The 18,877-nt window shown below is 54.8% G+C and overlaps 11 protein-coding genes across 11 annotated transcripts; 3 read left to right on the forward strand and 8 right to left on the reverse strand.

Annotated features, from left to right (window-relative positions):
* Positions 1-205: 205 nt before the first annotated feature.
* Positions 206-1,921, reverse strand: VTN49DRAFT_6735 (uncharacterized protein; the record flags this gene model as incomplete). The annotated part of the gene is made up of 3 exons (XM_069414926.1): positions 206-745; positions 796-1,757; positions 1,810-1,921. The coding sequence occupies 3 exons, from the start codon at positions 1,919-1,921 to the stop codon at positions 206-208; spliced, it is 1,614 nt and encodes a 537-aa protein (XP_069264775.1).
* A 214-nt stretch (positions 1,922-2,135) lies between these two features.
* Positions 2,136-3,458, reverse strand: VTN49DRAFT_6736 (uncharacterized protein; the record flags this gene model as incomplete). Its single annotated transcript, XM_069414927.1, has 2 exons — positions 2,136-3,142; positions 3,197-3,458. 2 exons carry the CDS (start codon positions 3,456-3,458, stop codon positions 2,136-2,138), a joined length of 1,269 nt encoding a protein of 422 aa, XP_069264776.1.
* Positions 3,459-3,752: 294 nt separating this feature from the next.
* Positions 3,753-5,195, forward strand: VTN49DRAFT_6737 (uncharacterized protein; the record flags this gene model as incomplete). The annotated part of the gene is made up of 3 exons (XM_069414928.1): positions 3,753-3,755; positions 3,809-4,788; positions 4,841-5,195. The coding sequence occupies 3 exons, from the start codon at positions 3,753-3,755 to the stop codon at positions 5,193-5,195; spliced, it is 1,338 nt and encodes a 445-aa protein (XP_069264777.1).
* A 55-nt stretch (positions 5,196-5,250) lies between these two features.
* On the reverse strand, positions 5,251-6,555 carry VTN49DRAFT_6738 (uncharacterized protein; the record flags this gene model as incomplete). The annotated part of the gene is made up of 2 exons (XM_069414929.1): positions 5,251-5,901; positions 5,959-6,555. 2 exons carry the CDS (start codon positions 6,553-6,555, stop codon positions 5,251-5,253), a joined length of 1,248 nt encoding a protein of 415 aa, XP_069264778.1.
* A 781-nt stretch (positions 6,556-7,336) lies between these two features.
* On the reverse strand, positions 7,337-8,749 carry VTN49DRAFT_6739 (uncharacterized protein; the record flags this gene model as incomplete). Its single annotated transcript, XM_069414930.1, has 1 exon — positions 7,337-8,749. One exon carries the CDS (start codon positions 8,747-8,749, stop codon positions 7,337-7,339), a length of 1,413 nt encoding a protein of 470 aa, XP_069264779.1.
* A 244-nt stretch (positions 8,750-8,993) lies between these two features.
* Positions 8,994-10,570, reverse strand: VTN49DRAFT_6740 (uncharacterized protein; the record flags this gene model as incomplete). Its single annotated transcript, XM_069414932.1, has 6 exons — positions 8,994-9,205; positions 9,262-9,555; positions 9,609-10,113; positions 10,171-10,300; positions 10,364-10,395; positions 10,448-10,570. 6 exons carry the CDS (start codon positions 10,568-10,570, stop codon positions 8,994-8,996), a joined length of 1,296 nt encoding a protein of 431 aa, XP_069264780.1.
* Positions 10,571-10,753: 183 nt separating this feature from the next.
* Positions 10,754-11,597, forward strand: VTN49DRAFT_6741 (uncharacterized protein; the record flags this gene model as incomplete). The annotated part of the gene is made up of 3 exons (XM_069414933.1): positions 10,754-10,784; positions 10,842-10,964; positions 11,032-11,597. 3 exons carry the CDS (start codon positions 10,754-10,756, stop codon positions 11,595-11,597), a joined length of 720 nt encoding a protein of 239 aa, XP_069264781.1.
* Positions 11,598-11,661: 64 nt separating this feature from the next.
* On the reverse strand, positions 11,662-13,047 carry VTN49DRAFT_6742 (uncharacterized protein; the record flags this gene model as incomplete). Its single annotated transcript, XM_069414934.1, has 2 exons — positions 11,662-12,816; positions 12,877-13,047. 2 exons carry the CDS (start codon positions 13,045-13,047, stop codon positions 11,662-11,664), a joined length of 1,326 nt encoding a protein of 441 aa, XP_069264782.1.
* A 224-nt stretch (positions 13,048-13,271) lies between these two features.
* Positions 13,272-14,757, forward strand: VTN49DRAFT_6743 (uncharacterized protein; the record flags this gene model as incomplete). Its single annotated transcript, XM_069414935.1, has 2 exons — positions 13,272-13,599; positions 13,670-14,757. 2 exons carry the CDS (start codon positions 13,272-13,274, stop codon positions 14,755-14,757), a joined length of 1,416 nt encoding a protein of 471 aa, XP_069264783.1.
* A 226-nt stretch (positions 14,758-14,983) lies between these two features.
* Positions 14,984-16,916, reverse strand: VTN49DRAFT_6744 (uncharacterized protein; the record flags this gene model as incomplete). Its single annotated transcript, XM_069414936.1, has 6 exons — positions 14,984-15,844; positions 15,898-16,404; positions 16,460-16,474; positions 16,535-16,679; positions 16,745-16,758; positions 16,824-16,916. The coding sequence occupies 6 exons, from the start codon at positions 16,914-16,916 to the stop codon at positions 14,984-14,986; spliced, it is 1,635 nt and encodes a 544-aa protein (XP_069264784.1).
* Positions 16,917-17,368: 452 nt separating this feature from the next.
* VTN49DRAFT_6745 (uncharacterized protein) lies at positions 17,369-18,544 on the reverse strand (the record flags this gene model as incomplete). Its single annotated transcript, XM_069414937.1, has 4 exons — positions 17,369-17,423; positions 17,487-18,261; positions 18,313-18,355; positions 18,419-18,544. The coding sequence occupies 4 exons, from the start codon at positions 18,542-18,544 to the stop codon at positions 17,369-17,371; spliced, it is 999 nt and encodes a 332-aa protein (XP_069264785.1).
* Positions 18,545-18,877: the final 333 nt, after the last annotated feature.

Here is an 18,877-nt window from a genome sequence, read left to right on the forward strand (position 1 = left end):
GCGTTTTATGGTTAGCGAGGTGTTTTCGGGACAAGACCAGCTTTGAGCATGTGATAAATAGTAATTGACGATGCAACGGTTCTAAATTCGTATCATTCGCGAAATCCATGATAATAGTACATCCATCAACGGTCCTGGATACCATACCCATTAACACCGTTACAAATCCAACCGAGCCCAGAAACAAGGAAAAAAGAAGGAAGGATCACCGCGTCACGCCAGCCGCCGCCGCCGCAGCCTCCGGCTTCGCCAACATATACCGCACCGCCTCGCGAGCCACGGGCGTCGTCCAAACACTCCGGTCCCCACCGCGCCGGAACTCCGGCCCGCTGCCATCCTCTCCACCACCGCGCGTCGCCTCGCCGAGGATCGTTTCGAGGTCGCGACGCTGGGAGTTGAGCCAGCGACGGATGAACGTGGCGGGGTCCTTACTCATGGCGGTGAAGAAAGAGTGGCGCGCCTTGGAGTGGGTGATGGCCTGGATGATCAGGGCCAGCTGGTCATCGAGCACGGAGATCTGACGGAGCGCCGCGATGTGCTGCGGGTTCGACGTCAGTGCAATCATTTTCTGCCGCAGCGGGTCGTCGTAGGCGACGCGGATGTCATAGATTGTGGGTGTCGGGTTGTTGTGGAAGTCTTGGTCGACGCGGATTGTGTAGGGAAGCTTGATTGGATCGAGAGGTGACATGTGCGCGCTGAGCGCTTCAGGGATTTGTGGGAAGAACATTTGTTCCCGTCCGAAGATCTGCTCTTGTTAGCGTAATAAGTCAAAATTATAAAAGGAAAGTAACGTACAGCTTTGAGCTTCTCGTCACAGCGCACTTCTCGCTTCTCCTGGTTCCCCTGTAGACCCATCGCCCGGATGTAGTCCCAGATCCCCATGACCACTCCGCTTCGCGTGTCCTCTGTGACGTCCAGAACGTCCGCCAACTCTTTGCTCAGCTTGTATCGTTCGGGTGTTTCATCCCGGACAAGGCTGATTGTGATGTTCAGGTTCTCCTGCGAGGCGCGCGTGAACGACAGCGAGTCGAAATCAGCGTTGGGAGGAAGGGTGTTCTGATTTGGCGGCAATTGCGGCTTCGACCAAGTGATAGAATTCAGATCCTCCGGCCGGGCGGAGTTCGTCTTGTCAAAATCAATCGTGATAGACTTGAAGAAGTGTGAGAATCTGGGCAGCGGGCGACGTGGTTTGGACTTCTTCTTCTCCTCCGTCTGACCATCGTCGCCGTCCTTCTTTTCACCCTCCACCTCCTCGTCTTCCACTTCGCTGTCCTCATCCGCGACCGTCGGATCGCTATCATCATCCAACAACCGCCCCTCGATCTTCACCTTGTATCGACCAGATCCAGGAATCGACATATGCCCGTTCTGTTCGCGCGCCTTCTGCCACGGCTGGTCCTCCACTGTATTCGAGATCCAAATGCGAAGCGTGCGATACCGCTTAACCGTACGGCTAATCGAGTCCTGAATGTCCAGTCTCTTGCGCACCATGGCGGCATCAAGCCGCTTCTCCAGTTCCCGGAGGTTCTTGTACTGCTCGACGCCGTCGCCAATCACAACCTCCTCCACGCCCTCGGGGATCGTCTTGTCGGTTGGCTTTCTGCTGCGACGTAGCATCGCTTCGTTGACAGGCGGCATGGGGCGCGGCTGTTGCGGAGGCGGCGCGCCGGGGGCAGGGGCCGGCATGTATTGCGGGTTCGGCATGCCCTGCTGCATGCCCTGTTGCGGATGGTGCATCGGCATCATCTGCGGCGGAACTACAGCTCATGGTTAGCTTTGAAGCCGTAATGCGATTCAAGGTGATCGTACCTGGACCAGCTGGACCAGCCGGACCGCGACGCGGCGTGGCGGGCGACCGCTGGGGCGCGGCCTGAGGATAGCCCCGCGGATAGTTGGGCTGCATCGGGGCGTTCATAGCCATGGTGATTGGAACAGAACCGCGATGGTTCCTTGAATAGGATCGAGCGACAGCGTGGAGCTCTGGTCATAAAATCAAGGCTTGAAGTACCAACGCGACGGAGTTATCACGCTAGTCCATTTTTGGTAACAATATTTACTAGAATAATGGCAGATGAGGATGAGGCCATAAACATTCACTTCTATCTGGAATTGACGTATAATAGGAATTCCGTAGATCACTCCAGCAATGACGCCTGATTAGTGTACAGCAACTCGACCACATTGTCCAACTTCTGGATCGTCTGGATGGCCGCATCGTAGGCCTTGTCTCGCTCAGTCTCCTCGTAAATAATCAGACACCGTTCGCCCTGGTCAAGAACTCCAGTGATGACCTTGTCGAGGATCATCTGCGACAGCTTGCGCTCCACTTGCTGCGTGTCGAGCCCGACCAGTTTGGCAATGTGGTCAATCTCCACGCGGCTGAATGGCTCGATGACCTTGATCAAGTTATGCTCCAGCATGGCATCGTACAGCCGGCGCAGGTGATTCCGGATAAAGACGTCGCCCCCCAGCTCGTATCGGTAGTCGGACAGCGCCCTCTCGTACTCCTCGAGCGACCGGTTTGCGTGGGCGCGCGCCACGGCCTTCATGGCCTCTAGCCGCGGGCTGGCGTACTTGAGGGCCTGCTTCGAGTTGAGCAAATTGCTCACGTCGTCGCCCTGGTTGAGCATGATCTTGCACAGCAGCATGTACTGCAGTGCGGCGGTGGCGCGCTCAGTGTCATCCAGCGAGGAGTAGCCCTCCAGCGCCTCGATGAAGTACGAGTATGCGGTGTTAAAGTCCTTGTCCTCGGCATGAAGCATCCCGCTCTGCATGTCCAGGCCAGCTTGAAGGTTTGGTGGCGTGTAGACGGCAGACGCGGACGTTCGGGCCGACGTAAGGGCCGCGCGGGCCTTGGCCTGATTTCCTAGAGCATGGTAGACGCGAGACTCGAGCAGCTGGATCTCCACTAGAACGACCTTGTCATCTAAGCGCTTCAGCTCGCGCAGCAGCGAGTTAATGAGTGTCAGCGCATCGTAGTAAGACTGCTTGCCCATGTAGATCATCACGAGGCGGGTCTCCAGGCTTTGTCGAAGGAACGAACGGCGTTCCGACACGGCCCATTCTATGCAGGACTTGATCACGGCAATTTGAATCTCTGTTGTGTTTGGAATCTCCGCGAGCAGGTCGAGCAATTGCCGGACTGTTCATCATTAGCATTGCCTCATCAGGCCCCTCGGTGGAAGCATTTGCGTACCCAGCTTCGCCGACTTTGCCTTTGCAAATGACGAGAAGCTGCTCCGGCTCGTCTTGATAAGCTCTGACAGGTCATGCGGTCTCTTCTGATCCCGATACAGCTCTCCCAGCGCGATCAACGCGGACTCATAGTCTCTCGAAGCTGCCTCTGTTGGGCCAACGCCTTGCGAGATGATCTCCTTGTAGATGGCTTCAGCCTGTGCGGGATTCGTCTTTGCGGCGGCCTTGGCCTCCTGGATGCGTTCTGCGGCGGTGGCGCCCATGATGTCGTGAATCGTAAGGTCTCCTGAACTTCGATTTGAGAAGCAGGCCGCGACAATCAACAGCAGACAGCTAGGTGACCAGGCTGGCGTCACAGCTAATGCCTAGACTCAAACGTAGGTTTCAAAATTACGCAAAGTTGAGAATTGCCACGAAGAAGACGTATTTTAGTTCAAATTAAGAATACTAGCTCAGATTTGCAAACCGCACTATGATTTCACCGCCCGCAGACTTTTTGATCTCTGGGAAATTTCCAGTTGATCAAAGTAACAATTTCATCTTCACATTCGGGCACAATGGTGAGTCTACGATGACCAATGATGAAAAAATTATCTTCACTAACTGTCAACAGAAAATCAAAGCCCTTTCGCGCTCCGCTGCCTCGCAGCAGGCGCCTGGGTCGACCGAATATAAGTTACCTCGAAACCTCGACCCAGCGCAGCACCCATTCGAGCGAGCACGAGAATACACACGGGCCCTCAATGCCACCAAGATGGAGCGCATGTTTGCTAAGCCATTCATTGGCCAGCTCGGAAGTGGCCACATTGACGGCGTGTACTCCATGGCTAAGGACCCCGGCGCTTTGGAACGATTTGCGAGCGGCAGCGGCGACGGCGTGGTCAAAGTCTGGGACCTGACCACTCGACAGGAGGTTTGGAACACGCCGGCCCATGACAACATTGTGAAGGGCATCTGCTGGACGTTGGATCGCAAGATCCTGTCGTGCGCCAGTGACAAGACAGTTAAGTTGTTTGATCCGTACAATCAGGCGCCAGACTCGCGACCGCTGGCGACGTATCTTGGTCAGTCGCCATTCACGAGCGTTTCTCACCACCGGGACCTGCCGTCGTTTGCGGCGTCATCGTCGGTGATCTCCGTGTACGACTTGTCGCGGCCGTCATCTGCGCCGACGCAAACGTTACATTGGCCGACCAGTGTTGACACCATCACGTCGGTTGCATTCAACCGAACAGAGACATCCATTCTGGGCTCGACCGCTCTGGATCGGTCGGTCGTCCTGTACGATTTGCGTACATCGTCGCCCGTGACCAAGGCAGTGCTAAATCTCGCGTCGAACGCCATCGCATGGAATCCGATGGAGGCGTTTGTGTTTGCCGTCGCCAACGAGGATCACAACGCATACATGTTTGACATGCGCAAGATGAACCGCGCGCTCAACGTCCTCAAGGACCACGTTGCGGCCGTCATGGATATCGAGTTCAGCCCGACCGGCGAGGAGTTGGTGACCGCATCATACGACCGGACAGTCCGGTTGTGGACGCGCACCCATGGACACTCGAGGGATATCTACCATACAAAGCGTATGCAGAGGTGAGTATTCTTTTTCATTTTTTCCACCAGGAATCTAGCTAATAATCTACAGAGTCTTTTCTGCCATGTTCACCCCCGACAGCAAGTACGTCCTTTCTGGCTCCGACGACGGCAACATCCGCATCTGGCGTACCAACGCCTCGACACGCAGCGGCATCAAGACCGCAGGTCAGCGGACCAAGCTGGAGTACGATCAGGCGCTTATCAAGCGGTACTCGCACATGCCGGAGATTCGACGGATCCGGCGCCACCGCCACGTGCCCAAGCCGATCAAGAAGGCGGCCGAGATCAAGCGGGAAGAGCTGGCGGCCATCAAGCGAAGAGAGGAAAACGTGCGAAAGCACAGCAAAAAAGATCTGCCGTACCGGTCCGAGCGCGAGAAGATGATTGTTGCGATCGAGCAATAGATCGTTATGGACAAGCGGTTGGCCATTCTAACAAGATTACCTTGACTTTACTGGCTCAATGTTTGTCGGTATCATCGGTCTCGCTTTCTGCCGTGCTAGAGTCCACTGCCTGCGGCTCGATGGTTTTCTTCAGCGCCGAGTTTGCGACGGCGCGGTCGATACCACTGAGATAGCGGGCGAATCGCTGGATGGAAGCTGGCAGCACTGCGTACCAGTTGACCCATGCGGCATAAGTCGGCTGGCGAATGACACCACCCTTTCCGGCATCAATCGCGGCAACGATCTCCTTAGCGACATGGATGGGCTCAACGACGGGGGCGAAGAAGTGGTTGGGAGTCTCGATGCCGTCAAATAGTGGCGTGGCCAATTGGCCCGGTTCCACGAGTATGGTCTTGACCTTGTGGTCCTGGCCGGCGGCGCGGATCTCGGCCTCGAGCGAGCGGTGCAGCGCGCTGAGCGCAGCCTTGCTTGCCGAGTAGTCGGATAGGCCAGCAGGTGTCAGATGTGCGAGGACGGAGCTGACGTTGACGATGACACCGCCGCGGGAGGAGCGTAGCATGTGCGGCAAAAAGGCCCGGATCATATGGAAAGGACCGAGCAGGTTGGTGCGCATGGTACGGCTCCACGCGTCGGCGGAGAGGGAGACGAGGGGGACACCATGGACAGGGGCTGCGGCACAATTGATCAGGACGGATGGTTTTCCGAGCTGTATTTGGTCAGCAAAATAAAAATCCATTTTATCAAGAATTAGTAGAAATCGTACATCAGCTTCAATCCTCTTTGCGACACCTTCCACCGCCCTCCGATCACCAATATCACATTGATAATATTCCACGCCTGACAGCTGCTCCCACTGCTGCCTCTCCAACGGATCCCTCACATCCAGCACGGCCACACTCGCTCCACGCATCCCGTAGATATGCGCAATAGATCTCCCCAATCCACTTGCACCACCCGTAATCACAATCACTTCCTCCTCCTCTTCTTCCTCTTCCTCCTCTCCGTGGCCCTCATGCTGCTGCTGCTGACCAAATCGCGCCTCAGCAACATCCTCCTCCGCATGCGCAAAATCCCGTAACCGTCGCGGCGGCCCATCCGCAAGCCGATGATTCAGATATCGTAATGCGGTGAAGACAGTGAGGAACGCCGCCCAACTTGTCGCAATGACGAAGGATGGGTGGTGTGTTGGAGTAGCGACTGCGCGGAGACAGAGGACAAGGATCCAGGCGATGAAAGGATGAAAGAGGGTTTGGGAGAGAGTGTGTAGGAAGAGGTCGAGAGTGAGGAGGTGGTACCATTTTCGCGTCTTGGGCGTTGGCGGCGGAGGAGGTGTTGGAGTGGGAGCTGTGGATTTCTCCATGGTGGTTGATTTAATCAGGACGTTGTTGTGAGCATTCGAATTGGGTTGGAACAGTTGTATGAATTTATGAGGAATTGAGTAGGGCCATCACCTTGAAAAAGAGTTCGAAATGTGATGTTAGGGGCCAATCTGAAGCACTGGGAGTGACAGGTATGAAGACATTCCGAAGCTCCAAACAGGCTAGATGGATTGGAGATCCCGGAGCTCCGGTATGGGCCCACTATTTCATTCAATGCTAGGTACCTCAGTAGTTATTATCTGGTCAGTGAAGAAATCCTGTTGTTTGATCTGATCTGCTCCTGACTCTGCGATTTGGGGTGGTTGGCGCCGGGCTTAATGGCCGAATGACTTCATTCTGAGATCTGAACGTCTAGCCTACTTGAAACTTCAAGTCTTAGAGATGATCATAAGGCAATTGCTGCTGCATGACTAGCACAGATTGTAGGCTTGCTCTTGTCTGGCTCTACGCTATTCGTACTGCCTATAGCTGTCGATATGCTATTCTGTGATGGTCCTCGATGCGGAGAATAATGCTGGCCAGAATACCTATGATTCTGCCGGCAGAGCAATTCGATTTCGGAGCTCCAGCGCAGCTCCTTCGGGGCGCGGTGGTTGAGCATAAGCTTCCGTATCCACGCGGATGCCAACTCTGTATGAGCTCTTCGACTTCATTCTGGAAGCCATCAAGGCGCGGACAAGCTCGACTGGATGGACGAACATCAAGTTCGGATCTGCGGGCGTGCAACGGTGCATTTCACAATGCATTTGATTCAGAAGTACATCACCCAGCAGCCCCGACGTCAGCCACGCCCGACTCTTCCCCTGCAGCATATCGGTAAAATTTGTAACTAAACGTAGGACACCCCGGATCCTCTAGCAGTATACTCAGATCCTCCTCCACCTCGGGCGGCAAGCGAAATCCGCATCCAGGCCGTGGATACAGACGATGCTCGTTAGTCAACCCGTACTCGGAGTCGTCCATGGCATTGTTGTACCGACGTTTCTTTGGCGCCGGCGAGGCACCGGACGTGGAGCCCTTTGATCCATTGCGCAGCATGACGGTCCGGAGGTTCTCGGGGAAAACGGGTAGGGAAGGATTTCTGTCGGATAGGTCCATGAGTAGATCGACCAGAGCAGCATGGGAGAGTGTCGAGAGGTAACTGCGGCGCTCGGCAGCCGAGAAATTCTCTCCCCCAACACGACGATCTGCGGATACGGACGGATTGTTCGTGCCCCGAGCGGCTTTGTGAGTGAGTGTGATCTTCACGGGGCCCCGGTCGAGATCTTCTGCTGGCCGGCAGGAACTGCAGAACCACGACCTCTGTTTGCGGTCCGCAAACGACCGCGTAACCGGGGGATCATGACAAAACTGATGCCAGGCATCACTGCACTCGCTGCAGGACAGAAGTATATTCATTGACAGGCTATGGCCGCGCTGGCAGCGGGTGCACATGACGACGCTGGGCGCCTTGCCATTCTTATGTCGCTTCTTGGTTGCGGATTGCCCGTTGGATGCATGAGACGGAAACGCCTTGGACCGCCCCGTCGGCCGTGGAGGATCCGCGTCGGGGACAAAATGCACCGGCCGTGTCACCATTCGTCCGGACTTGGTCTGCGTGGGGATTGGGGTTATATCCATGTTCATATTCATGTCCGCATCATTACTTTCCTCCGCCACGTCGGAGCTGGAGTCATCATCAGCTTTGATCTCTTCGTCACTGTCATCTGTCCTCCTGCGCCGCTTCCGGCGATGGACGACTGGTTTGCGTGAGCCAACTTTGGCACCAGAACAAGGAGCAACCTGGCCCAACTCATCCTGGCCATCCTCCGTCTTGGCCGCCATTTGCGAAGAAGAAACAACATCAACTACCCGCTCTATTGTGCTCTGCTGGTCGGAATGACTGAACATCTCTGCCGATGACCCAGGGATGGAGAAGAGCTCGCTCTTGTCATCCCCAGTTGAACTGATGCTGGTCACCCGCGAGAGTATCTGGGTTACGGATTCGGGGCCATTGCCCACGAACCCGGTAATGGGACCGTTTTGAGCGTTCTCAGACGGCATATTGATATTGGGCCGAGCGTTTGAAACAGATCCGTCGAGATCGTGGTTCTCAAGGTTTCCCTGCAATGATGCACTGCCCCGTTCCGCAGTTTTGCCCGCTGGACTGCCGGCCTGCTCCTCCGATTGAGTCATCTTTTTGATACTAATGGATTGTTGCGACCGGCATCACCGGAACTTGATCTTTTCATAGCGGGCTCTTCAATCTTCGGTTCAAGTTCTGATCAAGGACCCTCCCTCTCCTACATACTGAAAGTCACGTGATTTATAGAGCATGACTTAGAAGTGAGGAACAGCTGGACAGTAGCAAGGCCAGTATGCAAAATTGGGTATATTAGGTGTATATATCTATGGCGATAGTTAAGATACAGTGGCATAATCATGATACAACGCCATCTCTCCGCAAAGATGTTATCTCGTCCTCTGTGTAATGCAGCAGATCCCGCAGGATCTCGTCCGTATGCTGGCCGAGCAATGGCGGGGGTCGACGGACACCAGGCGAGGAATCTGAGTACTTGATCGGTGTGTTGACCAGCTTGATAGGGCCGCAAGCCGGGTGGTCAACTTGGGTCACCATATTTCTCGCTTGAACTGGACCTATCATCAGTCTTTCTTCCGTAGCAGTTTGCAAGACAGTGAGAACAAACCATGCGAGTGATTCAGAGTGCCCTGGATGTCGTTGATCGCAGCATAGGGCATCCCGCTGCCTTCAAAAATCTCCAGCCACTCCTGAGTCGTCTTTTTCCGCGTCTCGCTTTCAATCAAGTTATCGATCTCGTCCCGGTGCGCCACACGAGCGCTGTTAGTCGAAAATCGCGAGTCGCTCTTCCATTCTGGATGTCCGAGTCGCTCGCAGAGGGTGCCAAACAACTTGTCATTTCCCGCGCCGATGAGGATATCCCCGTCGCGCGTCCTATAACTTCGGTAGGGCACGATAGACGCTAATCCCGATATGTTAGCTGCACGTAGCCCAAACGGAAAGAATTGCCATTACGATGTGCAGTCCCCCAACGTCCCGAGTCCTTCTCGCCGCTGATCAGCGCCGAACTAGCAAGGTTTGCCAGCGTCGCAACCTGGCAGTCACTCAGCGCGGAGTCGATGTGCTGGCCGCGGCCGGTGCGTGCTCGGGCAATCAACGCGGCCATGATAGCATTCGATGTGTACAGACCCGTAGTCAGATCGGTCACCGCAACACCTACTTTGACAGGCGGGCCGTCACGAGTACCCGTGATGTGCATCAAGCCCATCTCTGCCTCAACCATGACATCGTAGCCCGCCCGGTCCCGGTAGGGACCCGTTTGACCGTACCCAGTGATGCTTGCATAGATAAGTCGCGGGTTGATTTCTCGCAGTGTCTCGTAGTCCAATCGATACTTCTTGAGGCTTCCGGGGAGGTAGTTCTCAACCAGAACATCGCATTCTTTTGCTAGCCGGTGCAGGATCTCGACGCCTGCCTTATGCTGGAACGATAGACCGACTGATCGCTTGTTTCGATTGACCTGGACAATGACATCAGCCCTAATTCATGTATTTACCACTGTGATCGTGCTCCGTACCGCGAGATAATACGCACTCTCTCCTGGTCCGTCTTTGTCTGTGCGGTCTCTTCGGTATTTGGCAAACGGCGGGCCCCAAGCTCTCGTGTCGTCGCCGCGGACGGGATGCTCAATCTTTATTACGTCTGCCCTGGACGCACGCACGAATCAGTGAGATGGCACGTTCCTTCGACAGCGGCGACTAGCAAAATACCCCAAATCACCAAGGATTTGTGTACAGTACGGCTTTCGAGCAATTATTAACAAGCTCAATTGCATTCGACAGGTATCTACTTACTCCTGCAAGGACTCTGGTCATGTCCAGCACGCGGATCCCTTCCAGCGGCAGCGTATCTGCAGCCGTGGAATACCTCCGCGGCGCAATCTGAGCGATACGAACGAACCGGCGTAGGGCCAGCATGGCTAATGGAATAGCGATGAATTGATGATTAATAATTCAAACAACTTCATGAATCATAGAAACGAGAGGACTGTCCGGACGTTGAGTCATTTGAGTGCCGTTTATAGGTAAACAAATCGGCCGAGGCTTCCGCGGAGACCTGCACTTGTGCATTCTCCAGCTTTTCTTATTTTCTGGCCCGCCATGTTTACTGGACTTGTCGAAGCCATTGGGAGTAAGTTGAGATGCCGATCTCGTCGCACGGAGCATTCCAAAAGCTAATGCCGGACAGCGGTCGCGGCCCTGGAGCCGCTCGATACCAGCGCGAGCGGGGGCGGAGGGACCTCGCTGACGATCAAGGACTGCGCTGAGATCCTCACCGATGCTCATCTGGGGGACAGCATCAGCGTCAATGGTACGAACTTTATTTACTTAGATCTATCTAACCCAAGGCGGACATAGCATTGACGGGATTCCTGCAGGAACCTGCCTTACCATCACCGCCTTCGACAAGGACTGGTTCAAGGTCGGCATCGCGCCGGAGACACTGCGCCGCACGAACCTCGGCTCGCTGAAGCAAAATGATCGAGTCAATCTCGAGCGGGCGGTGGCGGCGAATACGCGGATGGGCGGTCATTTTGTGCAGGGCCATGTCGACACCACCGCGACTATTGTGTCGAAGACGCCGGACGGGAATGCGTTGACGCTTCGTCTGCGGCCGCGCGACCAGAGTATTCTGCGCTATGTCGTGGAGAAGGGCTATGTGACGCTGGACGGCGCGAGCTTGACCGTGACCAAAGTCGTCGATCAGGGAGAGGAAGGATACGGATATTGGGAGGTGATGCTGATCGCGTACACGCAGGAAAAGATCGTCACAGCGGCCAAGAACCCCGGCGATGAGGTTAACGTGGAGATTGATATCGTCGGCAAGTACGTTGAGAAGAGCGTCCAGAGCTACTTCTCGCAGGGCGCCGGCGGCGATTTCGCCGTGCTCGAGAAGATCGTGGGCCGCATCGTGGACGAGAAGCTTAAAAAAGCTACGACGTAGTCCCATGTAGTCTCATGTCATGTCTATAGATACAATACAAAATGCAAAGAGATGAATGACCGGTTTACCCGTCCATAGATACATCGCTATCTTCGGCGCTGCTCTCCCCACTCTCTTCGTCATCGTGTTGGACATCTGCCTCCTCGTCAAGTTCGTCACTGTCCCATTCATCATCATCCATTTCCTCGTCTTCATCTTCGGTCTCGCTGACCTCCTGCCCATTAGCTCTGGCCTGCTCCTTTTCTTTCTTTTTGCGCTCGATATTCTCCTTTTGCTGCCTTTTCCGCTCTTCCTTTTCTTTCCTCCGGCGATTCCAGGTCTCGTCCAGTTCTTTGACCTCTTTCTCCGACTTGTGGATGTGATCATGCCACATGATTCTGCCGCTGCAGAGGCCCTCCTCGACCTTAATCAACCGCAGTTTCAAGCGTGGACCCAGTTCGACCAGCTTCACAGCTCTCTTTTCCACATTTGGTGTTTCCGGCTTGCTCGGGACCTTGCCTGCCGCTTTCATACGCTGTAGCTCTCGCCGATTAAGGACTTTTCGTGTTGTACTCTCTGCAACCTCCACTTCAGCGTCCGTATCAAGCTCCGTCTCACTGGCTGACGTGTATTCCGCGGCAGATGGGCCTACTAGATAGTCGGCAACGTCCTCGAGCTTTCCGAGGTTCGGTAGAGCGTGCTTCTTATCCTTGTGCCGCTGCTCCTTGGGGTCTAAGCGGCGGATCCGCTTCCGAATGCCCGTCTTCCTTGTCGTGATGGCGTAATGTCGCAGGTTGAGGATATAAGGTTCTTTATCCGCAGCTGATTCCGGGGATTTCATCTCTCGGTTCAAAAGCATGACGCGGCGAATCGACTTCAAAGGTGTGGTTTGCGGCGAGATTGGCGGGAAAAGGGATTGAAAGACAGTGGTCGCAAGTGACTCAAGCTGTTTTGGAATCCGGGTCTTCTCTGTGGCATTCGGTGCGTAGAAATTATTCATTACTAGCAATGGCGGCGTCCGATGGTCTTGACCGCCACCTCGAGGGTGCTTCAGCGCCTTCTCCACGTCCTTGTTGAGGGAATAGTTCTCGACGCGGAAATGTAATGTTGGACCGCGGGGCGTGACTGCAAACCGTAGATTCGTGTTTCCGTTACGAGATCGCGAGAAGAGGATAAGATGGGTGACTCCCAATGGGCCAGCCATGGTGGTGTAATCTCGAAGTCTGTTGGCTCGGCGTTCCTATTCACGAGAGTACTGTCAGCGCCGAGACTTGAGATTGGCATTAACGAATTAACCTACCTTGAGACGACTGGCCGTGTCAGGTTCCATCATCAATCGGAAATCCTTTGCTAGCTGGCTAACACTTGAACCGACCTCGCCAGCGCCGATCCGAATGACCATCGTCTTGGGGTTTTTGTTATTTTTGTCCACGGGGACGTGGGTGCGCTTCTTGTGCCGTCTGCGCGCCATTTTGAACAGCGACCTGCACCTGGCAGGAATTGCACGATTGAAGAATTGAACCTGGGAGTTTTTTTCTCTATCATGGCTTCGATGTTGATCTGATAAAGCTGCGATAAACTTTGATATGCTGACTAAGCAGCCCGGAACAACAATGATGCGACCAAAAAATAATTTCTGCTATCGCCGACAAGGCAAACGGCAGGAACCTTGAACAGAGCTCATTGTTTACAAAAATGCCTTCGGCAAAGCGAAGAAAGCTTTCGCACGGGGAGGCGTCAAAAGATGCCAGCCCCGCCCCGAGCGACGTCTCCTCGAATTCATCTTCAAGCCCCGAACCGCTGCAGCCGGTTCAGCAGCAAGACAAGTCTGCTCCCAAGAAAACGTTCAGAGACCTAGGCATCATCGAGCAATTATGTGAGGCATGCGATGCATTAGGTTACAAGGCTCCGACTCCAATCCAGGCGGAGGCGATTCCGCTTGCGCTGCAGGGTCGAGACGTCATTGGGCTTGCGGAGACTGGAAGTGGGAAAACGGCCGCCTTTGCGCTTCCCATTCTACAGGGTAAGCTTGAACTCAAAACTCTGCGGGTGCTGGTAGCAATTATCTGACAAATGGGTCCGTCTTCATACAGCCCTTATGGACAAGCCACAAGCGTTCTTCGGTCTCATTCTGGCACCGACTCGAGAATTAGCATATCAGATTTCAGAAGCCTTCGAAGCGCTGGGGTCGACGATATCGGTCCGGTGTGCCGTCATTGTCGGTGGCATGGACATGGTGCAGCAAGCGATTGCTTTGGGCAAGAAGCCGCATATCGTCGTTGCAACACCAGGACGGTTATTGGATCATTTGGAGAACACTAAGGGATTCTCGCTGCGGACGCTCAAGTACCTGGTCATGGACGAGGCCGATCGACTACTTGACATGGACTTTGGACCATTGCTGGACAAGATTCTCAAGGTGCTTCCACGGGAGAGACGGACGATGCTGTTCTCCGCGACCATGACATCTAAAGTGGAATCACTACAGCGAGCGTCGCTGAGCAACCCGTTGCGGGTGTCGGTGTCGTCAAGCAAATATCAGACGGTTTCAACCCTATTACAATCTTACCTCTTTTTCCCGCACAAACACAAAGACGTCTACCTCGCCTACCTCATGAACGAGTTCGCAGGGCAATCCGTCATCGTGTTCACCCGCACGGTACACGAGACGCAGCGCGTTGCCATCCTCCTCCGCACACTCGGCTTCGGCGCCATCCCCTTGCACGGCCAGCTGTCACAATCTGCGCGTCTCGGCGCCCTCGCAAAGTTTCGCTCGCGCAGCCGCAACATCCTGGTCGCAACGGATGTCGCCGCACGCGGATTGGATATTCCCTCCGTCGATGTCGTCCTCAACTTCGACCTGCCGCCGGACAGCAAGACGTATGTGCACCGAGTTGGCCGTACCGCGCGTGCTGGCAAGAGCGGGCATGCGATCAGCTTTGTCACGCAGTACGACGTTGAGGTCTGGCTGCGCATTGAGGCCGCCCTTGGTAGGAAGCTCAAAGAGTATGAACTCTCCAAGGATGAGGTCATGGTACTGGCGGAGCGCGTCGATGAAGCCCAACAGCAGGCGATCACGGAGCTAAAAGAGCTGGAAGAGAAGAAGGGTGGAAAGAAGGGGAAGAAGCAGCGGAAGGTTGGCAAACGGAGTCGGGATGAGATGGATCAGGAGGAGGGTTAACTTCATACTTTGTCTTGTAAATAAATGTCACGCTGGTGCATCCGGAGCAAGGGCATCATGTAATCGTTATGTTCATGATCGTTCTACATTGCAGGACAATGATTCAAATTCTATTACCAGTCATTAAAGTTCAACCCTTGGAATCAAGAAACACACTTTTGATTGATTCATTACTACTGGTAATGACCCCAAACGAGCAATGCAAGACATATGTAGAGGAACTACGTCACCTCGAACCCGCCTCCTTAACAGCATTCGCGACGCGGGTAGCCAGGTCATCCGCCTCAGCACGGCTAGCAGCCTCCGCATAGACACGGACGACGTCCTCGGTGCCAGAGGCGCGAGCGAAGCTGCGACCCTTGTTGTAGCGGGACTGCAGGGCGTCGATCTGCGCCTGCAAACCCGGCGGGGACTCGAGCTTACGCTCAGCATCGTACGTCTTGAAGATGGAGCGGTCGGCGACCTCGACGCGGACGAGCCGCGACGGCAGGTCCGTGTACGTGCCGAGCCACTCCTTGAGCGTCCATCCCTTGTGTGCCAGGATGGCCTCGACGAGCAGCATGTCCGAGATGGCGTCGCCGACAGCCTGATTGATCAGATCGGTCAGGCCGATGAGCGACTCGAGCGCCTGCTGCTGCGCCGGCGACTGCGGCTCCGCGCTACGGATCGTCTTGAGCGCGCTCTCCGAGAATGTCACTGTGCCGTGGCCGTTGGCCTCGAAGTACACGCCAACATCGAATCGCATGGCCGCGTGGTGCAGGTGCTTGACACCGGTCTTGGTGCACACCGACGGCACCTTCAGAACCTTCTCGATGTAGTCGGTGCTCGACCCGTTCGCGTACGCCGTCTGGATCACACCAATCTTAAGCTTCTGCGCAATACCTGCATGTCGCGCAAGGTCGCTGATGAACGACGCTGCCAGTGTCGCGATGCGGTCACCGTCCAGTAGCCGGAACACACCGTTTTCGTCCAAGAAATAGTACACCAGGCGGTCCGCATCGCCGTCCAGCGAAGCACAGCGATCGAGCGGCGCGGCCTTGGACGACGGTGGCGCGCGCTGCTTTGTCTTGACGAAGTCGGCACCGCACTGGAGCAGTCAGCGTGGATCTTCACCATTTTCGCCTTCGATCCAAGACGTACCTCAAAGTTCAGCCGATCAGGGTTGATGACATCGTCGTTGACAACCTTGATTTCAACACCACCCTCCTCGGGCGACGGCAGGTACTTGATCAGCTCCCGGAGCTTAGGTCCGCCAACGCCGTTGGCACAGTCGACAGTAAGAGATCCCTGGACCTTGACGTTCTTCATCACCCGCTTGAATGCCTCCGCAAGCTTGACGTAGTATCCTTGTTCTGTAGGCTCGCCATACTCGTACGGAGTCCCCAGCGTGTTCAAGGCGCGCACAATGTAGTGCAGCTGGGGTGTCGTCAAGTACTTGAAGTCCTGGAACTCCACTTCGGATGCCGTGAGCGCGGAATTGAGGATTCCCACCAGGCGCGCTCCAGAGGCTCGTGTATCCCGTGCAAAGACGACGCGCGCGGGATTCTCCATGTTGATGTCGATCTCCTTGATCAACTCCTCATAGACTTGGGCGACAGACTCTTGCGGCGCATTTGCCAGCCGGGTTGCGTACGCTTCCCACTCAGCCTAGATAGCGTTCAGTAACCCCTTCGAACTCCAAATCCAGATATCTCATCCGCACCTCTAACATCTCACCCTGCAAGCCTCGTCAGCTAGGTCCCTTCAACCACGGACGCCTCTTCGCGCGGTAACCTACCATCGGGTCCACAAGCTTGACGCCGTTGTCGTCGGCGGGGTTGTGGCTCGCGGTCACCATAACACCGATCCATTGTCCATTGAGCTTTCGAGAGCGAAGTCCAGCGAGTAGACCAACGGCAAAGACCACCGTATTCAGGAGATCACTGTTTGTTGATTGACTTTGTCAACCGCTGCTTTGTGCGGGGAAGGAAGATGTGGGATGGCTCACGCTTTCATACGGAACTGTTTAAACCCAAAAGTCAGGACGCTGGTTTCGACACTCCAGCACAAAATGCTGCTTGACTTACCCCTGCAGTGCCATACTCGAAGACTCGGCCCTCCGGCTTTGTGTATTTCAGAGCGGCCTCCGAGATGGCGGCTTTGACCTTTTCGGACGCCATTGCGGCGGTGTCACGTAGATGAGCTTGGACAGTGGGCGAAAGAAAACAAGGCAAGTTCTATGAATAAAGAAGGATGGAAAAATGAACGGAGGACGAGAAAACAAAAACGACCGAAGCAGATCCACGAGGCGCGGACCGAGGGCAGACGGGCGTTCAGGCGGGGCGTGCGTTTGATTGAAGGTGTTTAGGCGGTGGATCTGATGAATGTGAAGGCGCAACGCTTCCAGCCTAAAAAATGCTACTCTACAATCTACGAAGCTAGAGACCTGCCGTAAGAGGAGTCAATACGAGCAATCTTGGGGATTCGGGATTCTTCGATCCATCGGCGGGGCGAGTGCTTGTGGGTTCCCGGTGAACGGGCATTAGACAGAGGGTATCTCCTGATGATGCATTTGATTATCCTACAGTATCACCTCTGTTGTACATAGACAGGATTTCTTCAAGTCATCGCATCACGCCTTTAACCGCTCCGAGACCATATCATCCTGGGCGTCCTGAATGAGGAATCTATGACGTGCGATATGAGTTAGGCACAGTTAATCAGTTCCATCAGCCAAGAGCACTACTTACGCGTACCACCATGCCGTCGGCACCACCGTTCCGAGGTGCCAGAGACTGTGCGCATCGATCAGTCGCCCCCATGGTGGGAAATCGAACAGTTCGAGGCTCATAGCCAGCGTGATCCAAATCACGATCATGACCGGCCAGATGGTCCAGGGCTTGCCTCCCTTGCGGTACCGCCTAATGCTGAACGTTACCCAGAGGAGATTCTGCAGCAGGCCCACGATCACATTGGCCACCATGTTGTAGGTATAGTCCCATTGCCAGAAGCTCAGGTAACAGACATGCGCCAGATAGAGCGAGATGCAGGTCATCGTCCAGTAGCGTCGGAATGTGCCCTTTTGCCGCGGGCTATTCTTATCAAGACGGAAGATGCGAATCACGGCCAAAAAGAGGCCGTAGAGTACGTTGGCGCCGGCAGCGAAGTAGTCCAATTTCTCCGTCAATGGAAAGTCCCGCGTATGGAACAGCATGCTAAAGGTCCACGCGGCTAGACCGCAATATCCAAATCCTTTATAGTACTTCCGGAGAGGATACGACGCCGGAATCGCTCGATCGAGGCTCGCCATGCCCCGGCGATGGGCCATGAAGTTGAGGAAGGAGAAGAAGACAGAGAAGACCTCCTGGATGCCCAAAACACGGTAGAAAGGCCACTTCCCGTGGAATTGGACCACAGGGTGCAGCATTGGCGGGTCACGGTTGACCCGGCGATCCGTGATTACATGCTGGCAGGTGTAATCGCATTCGGAGTCGCATGTCCACAACATCAGTCGCAGATAGAGGGCTACAGCTCGCCATTAGCTCGGTTGCACGTGACAGATCTCTCTATACTTACGGAGGCCAGAGTTCCCCCGCTGGCAGTTTTCGGTTTTACAGATCTAGCAGCAATGTCAGATCCATGATTCATTAATAGTTATTAATAGAACTGCACTATACTGTACCTGCACGCATTCTTTGAAGTCAGGAAGCCTGTCCCCGAGGGAGGCAGACGCTGTCCAAGCCAGGGCGAGCCATAGCAGGACAGCAATAAGACCCGCGGGTCTCCCAGCGGCCTTGAATAAACGCATCTGAGTCAAACAGAGACCCCAATATGCCTGCAGAAGATCCCCTTGCGAGAGACAGGGACGACTAAGGCGGCGGACGGCGGCAGTAAACAACCTTAACCCAGACCTTGGAATAGGCGCTTGTTCTTATTAGGAATGATTGCTGATAAGCGACTGATAAGATCTGACAGTATAAAGTCACATGATCTGTAACCGGATAAGGACTAGCGCCTTATCAATTCATGAACCCAAAGTGGGGCGTGGACAGAATTTCCCAGCGTGCAGCAAAGAAGATCAAGAGTCATCTTGCAGCTTTGTTCTTACTGTGTTTCGGCTGGCTTTTATTTCGGGGACGCC

The sequence above is a fragment of the Thermomyces lanuginosus genome, assembly GCF_041956635.1.
Source record: "Thermomyces lanuginosus strain ATCC 200065 unplaced genomic scaffold VTN49scaffold_42, whole genome shotgun sequence".
Taxonomy (NCBI): domain Eukaryota; kingdom Fungi; phylum Ascomycota; class Eurotiomycetes; order Eurotiales; family Trichocomaceae; genus Thermomyces; species Thermomyces lanuginosus.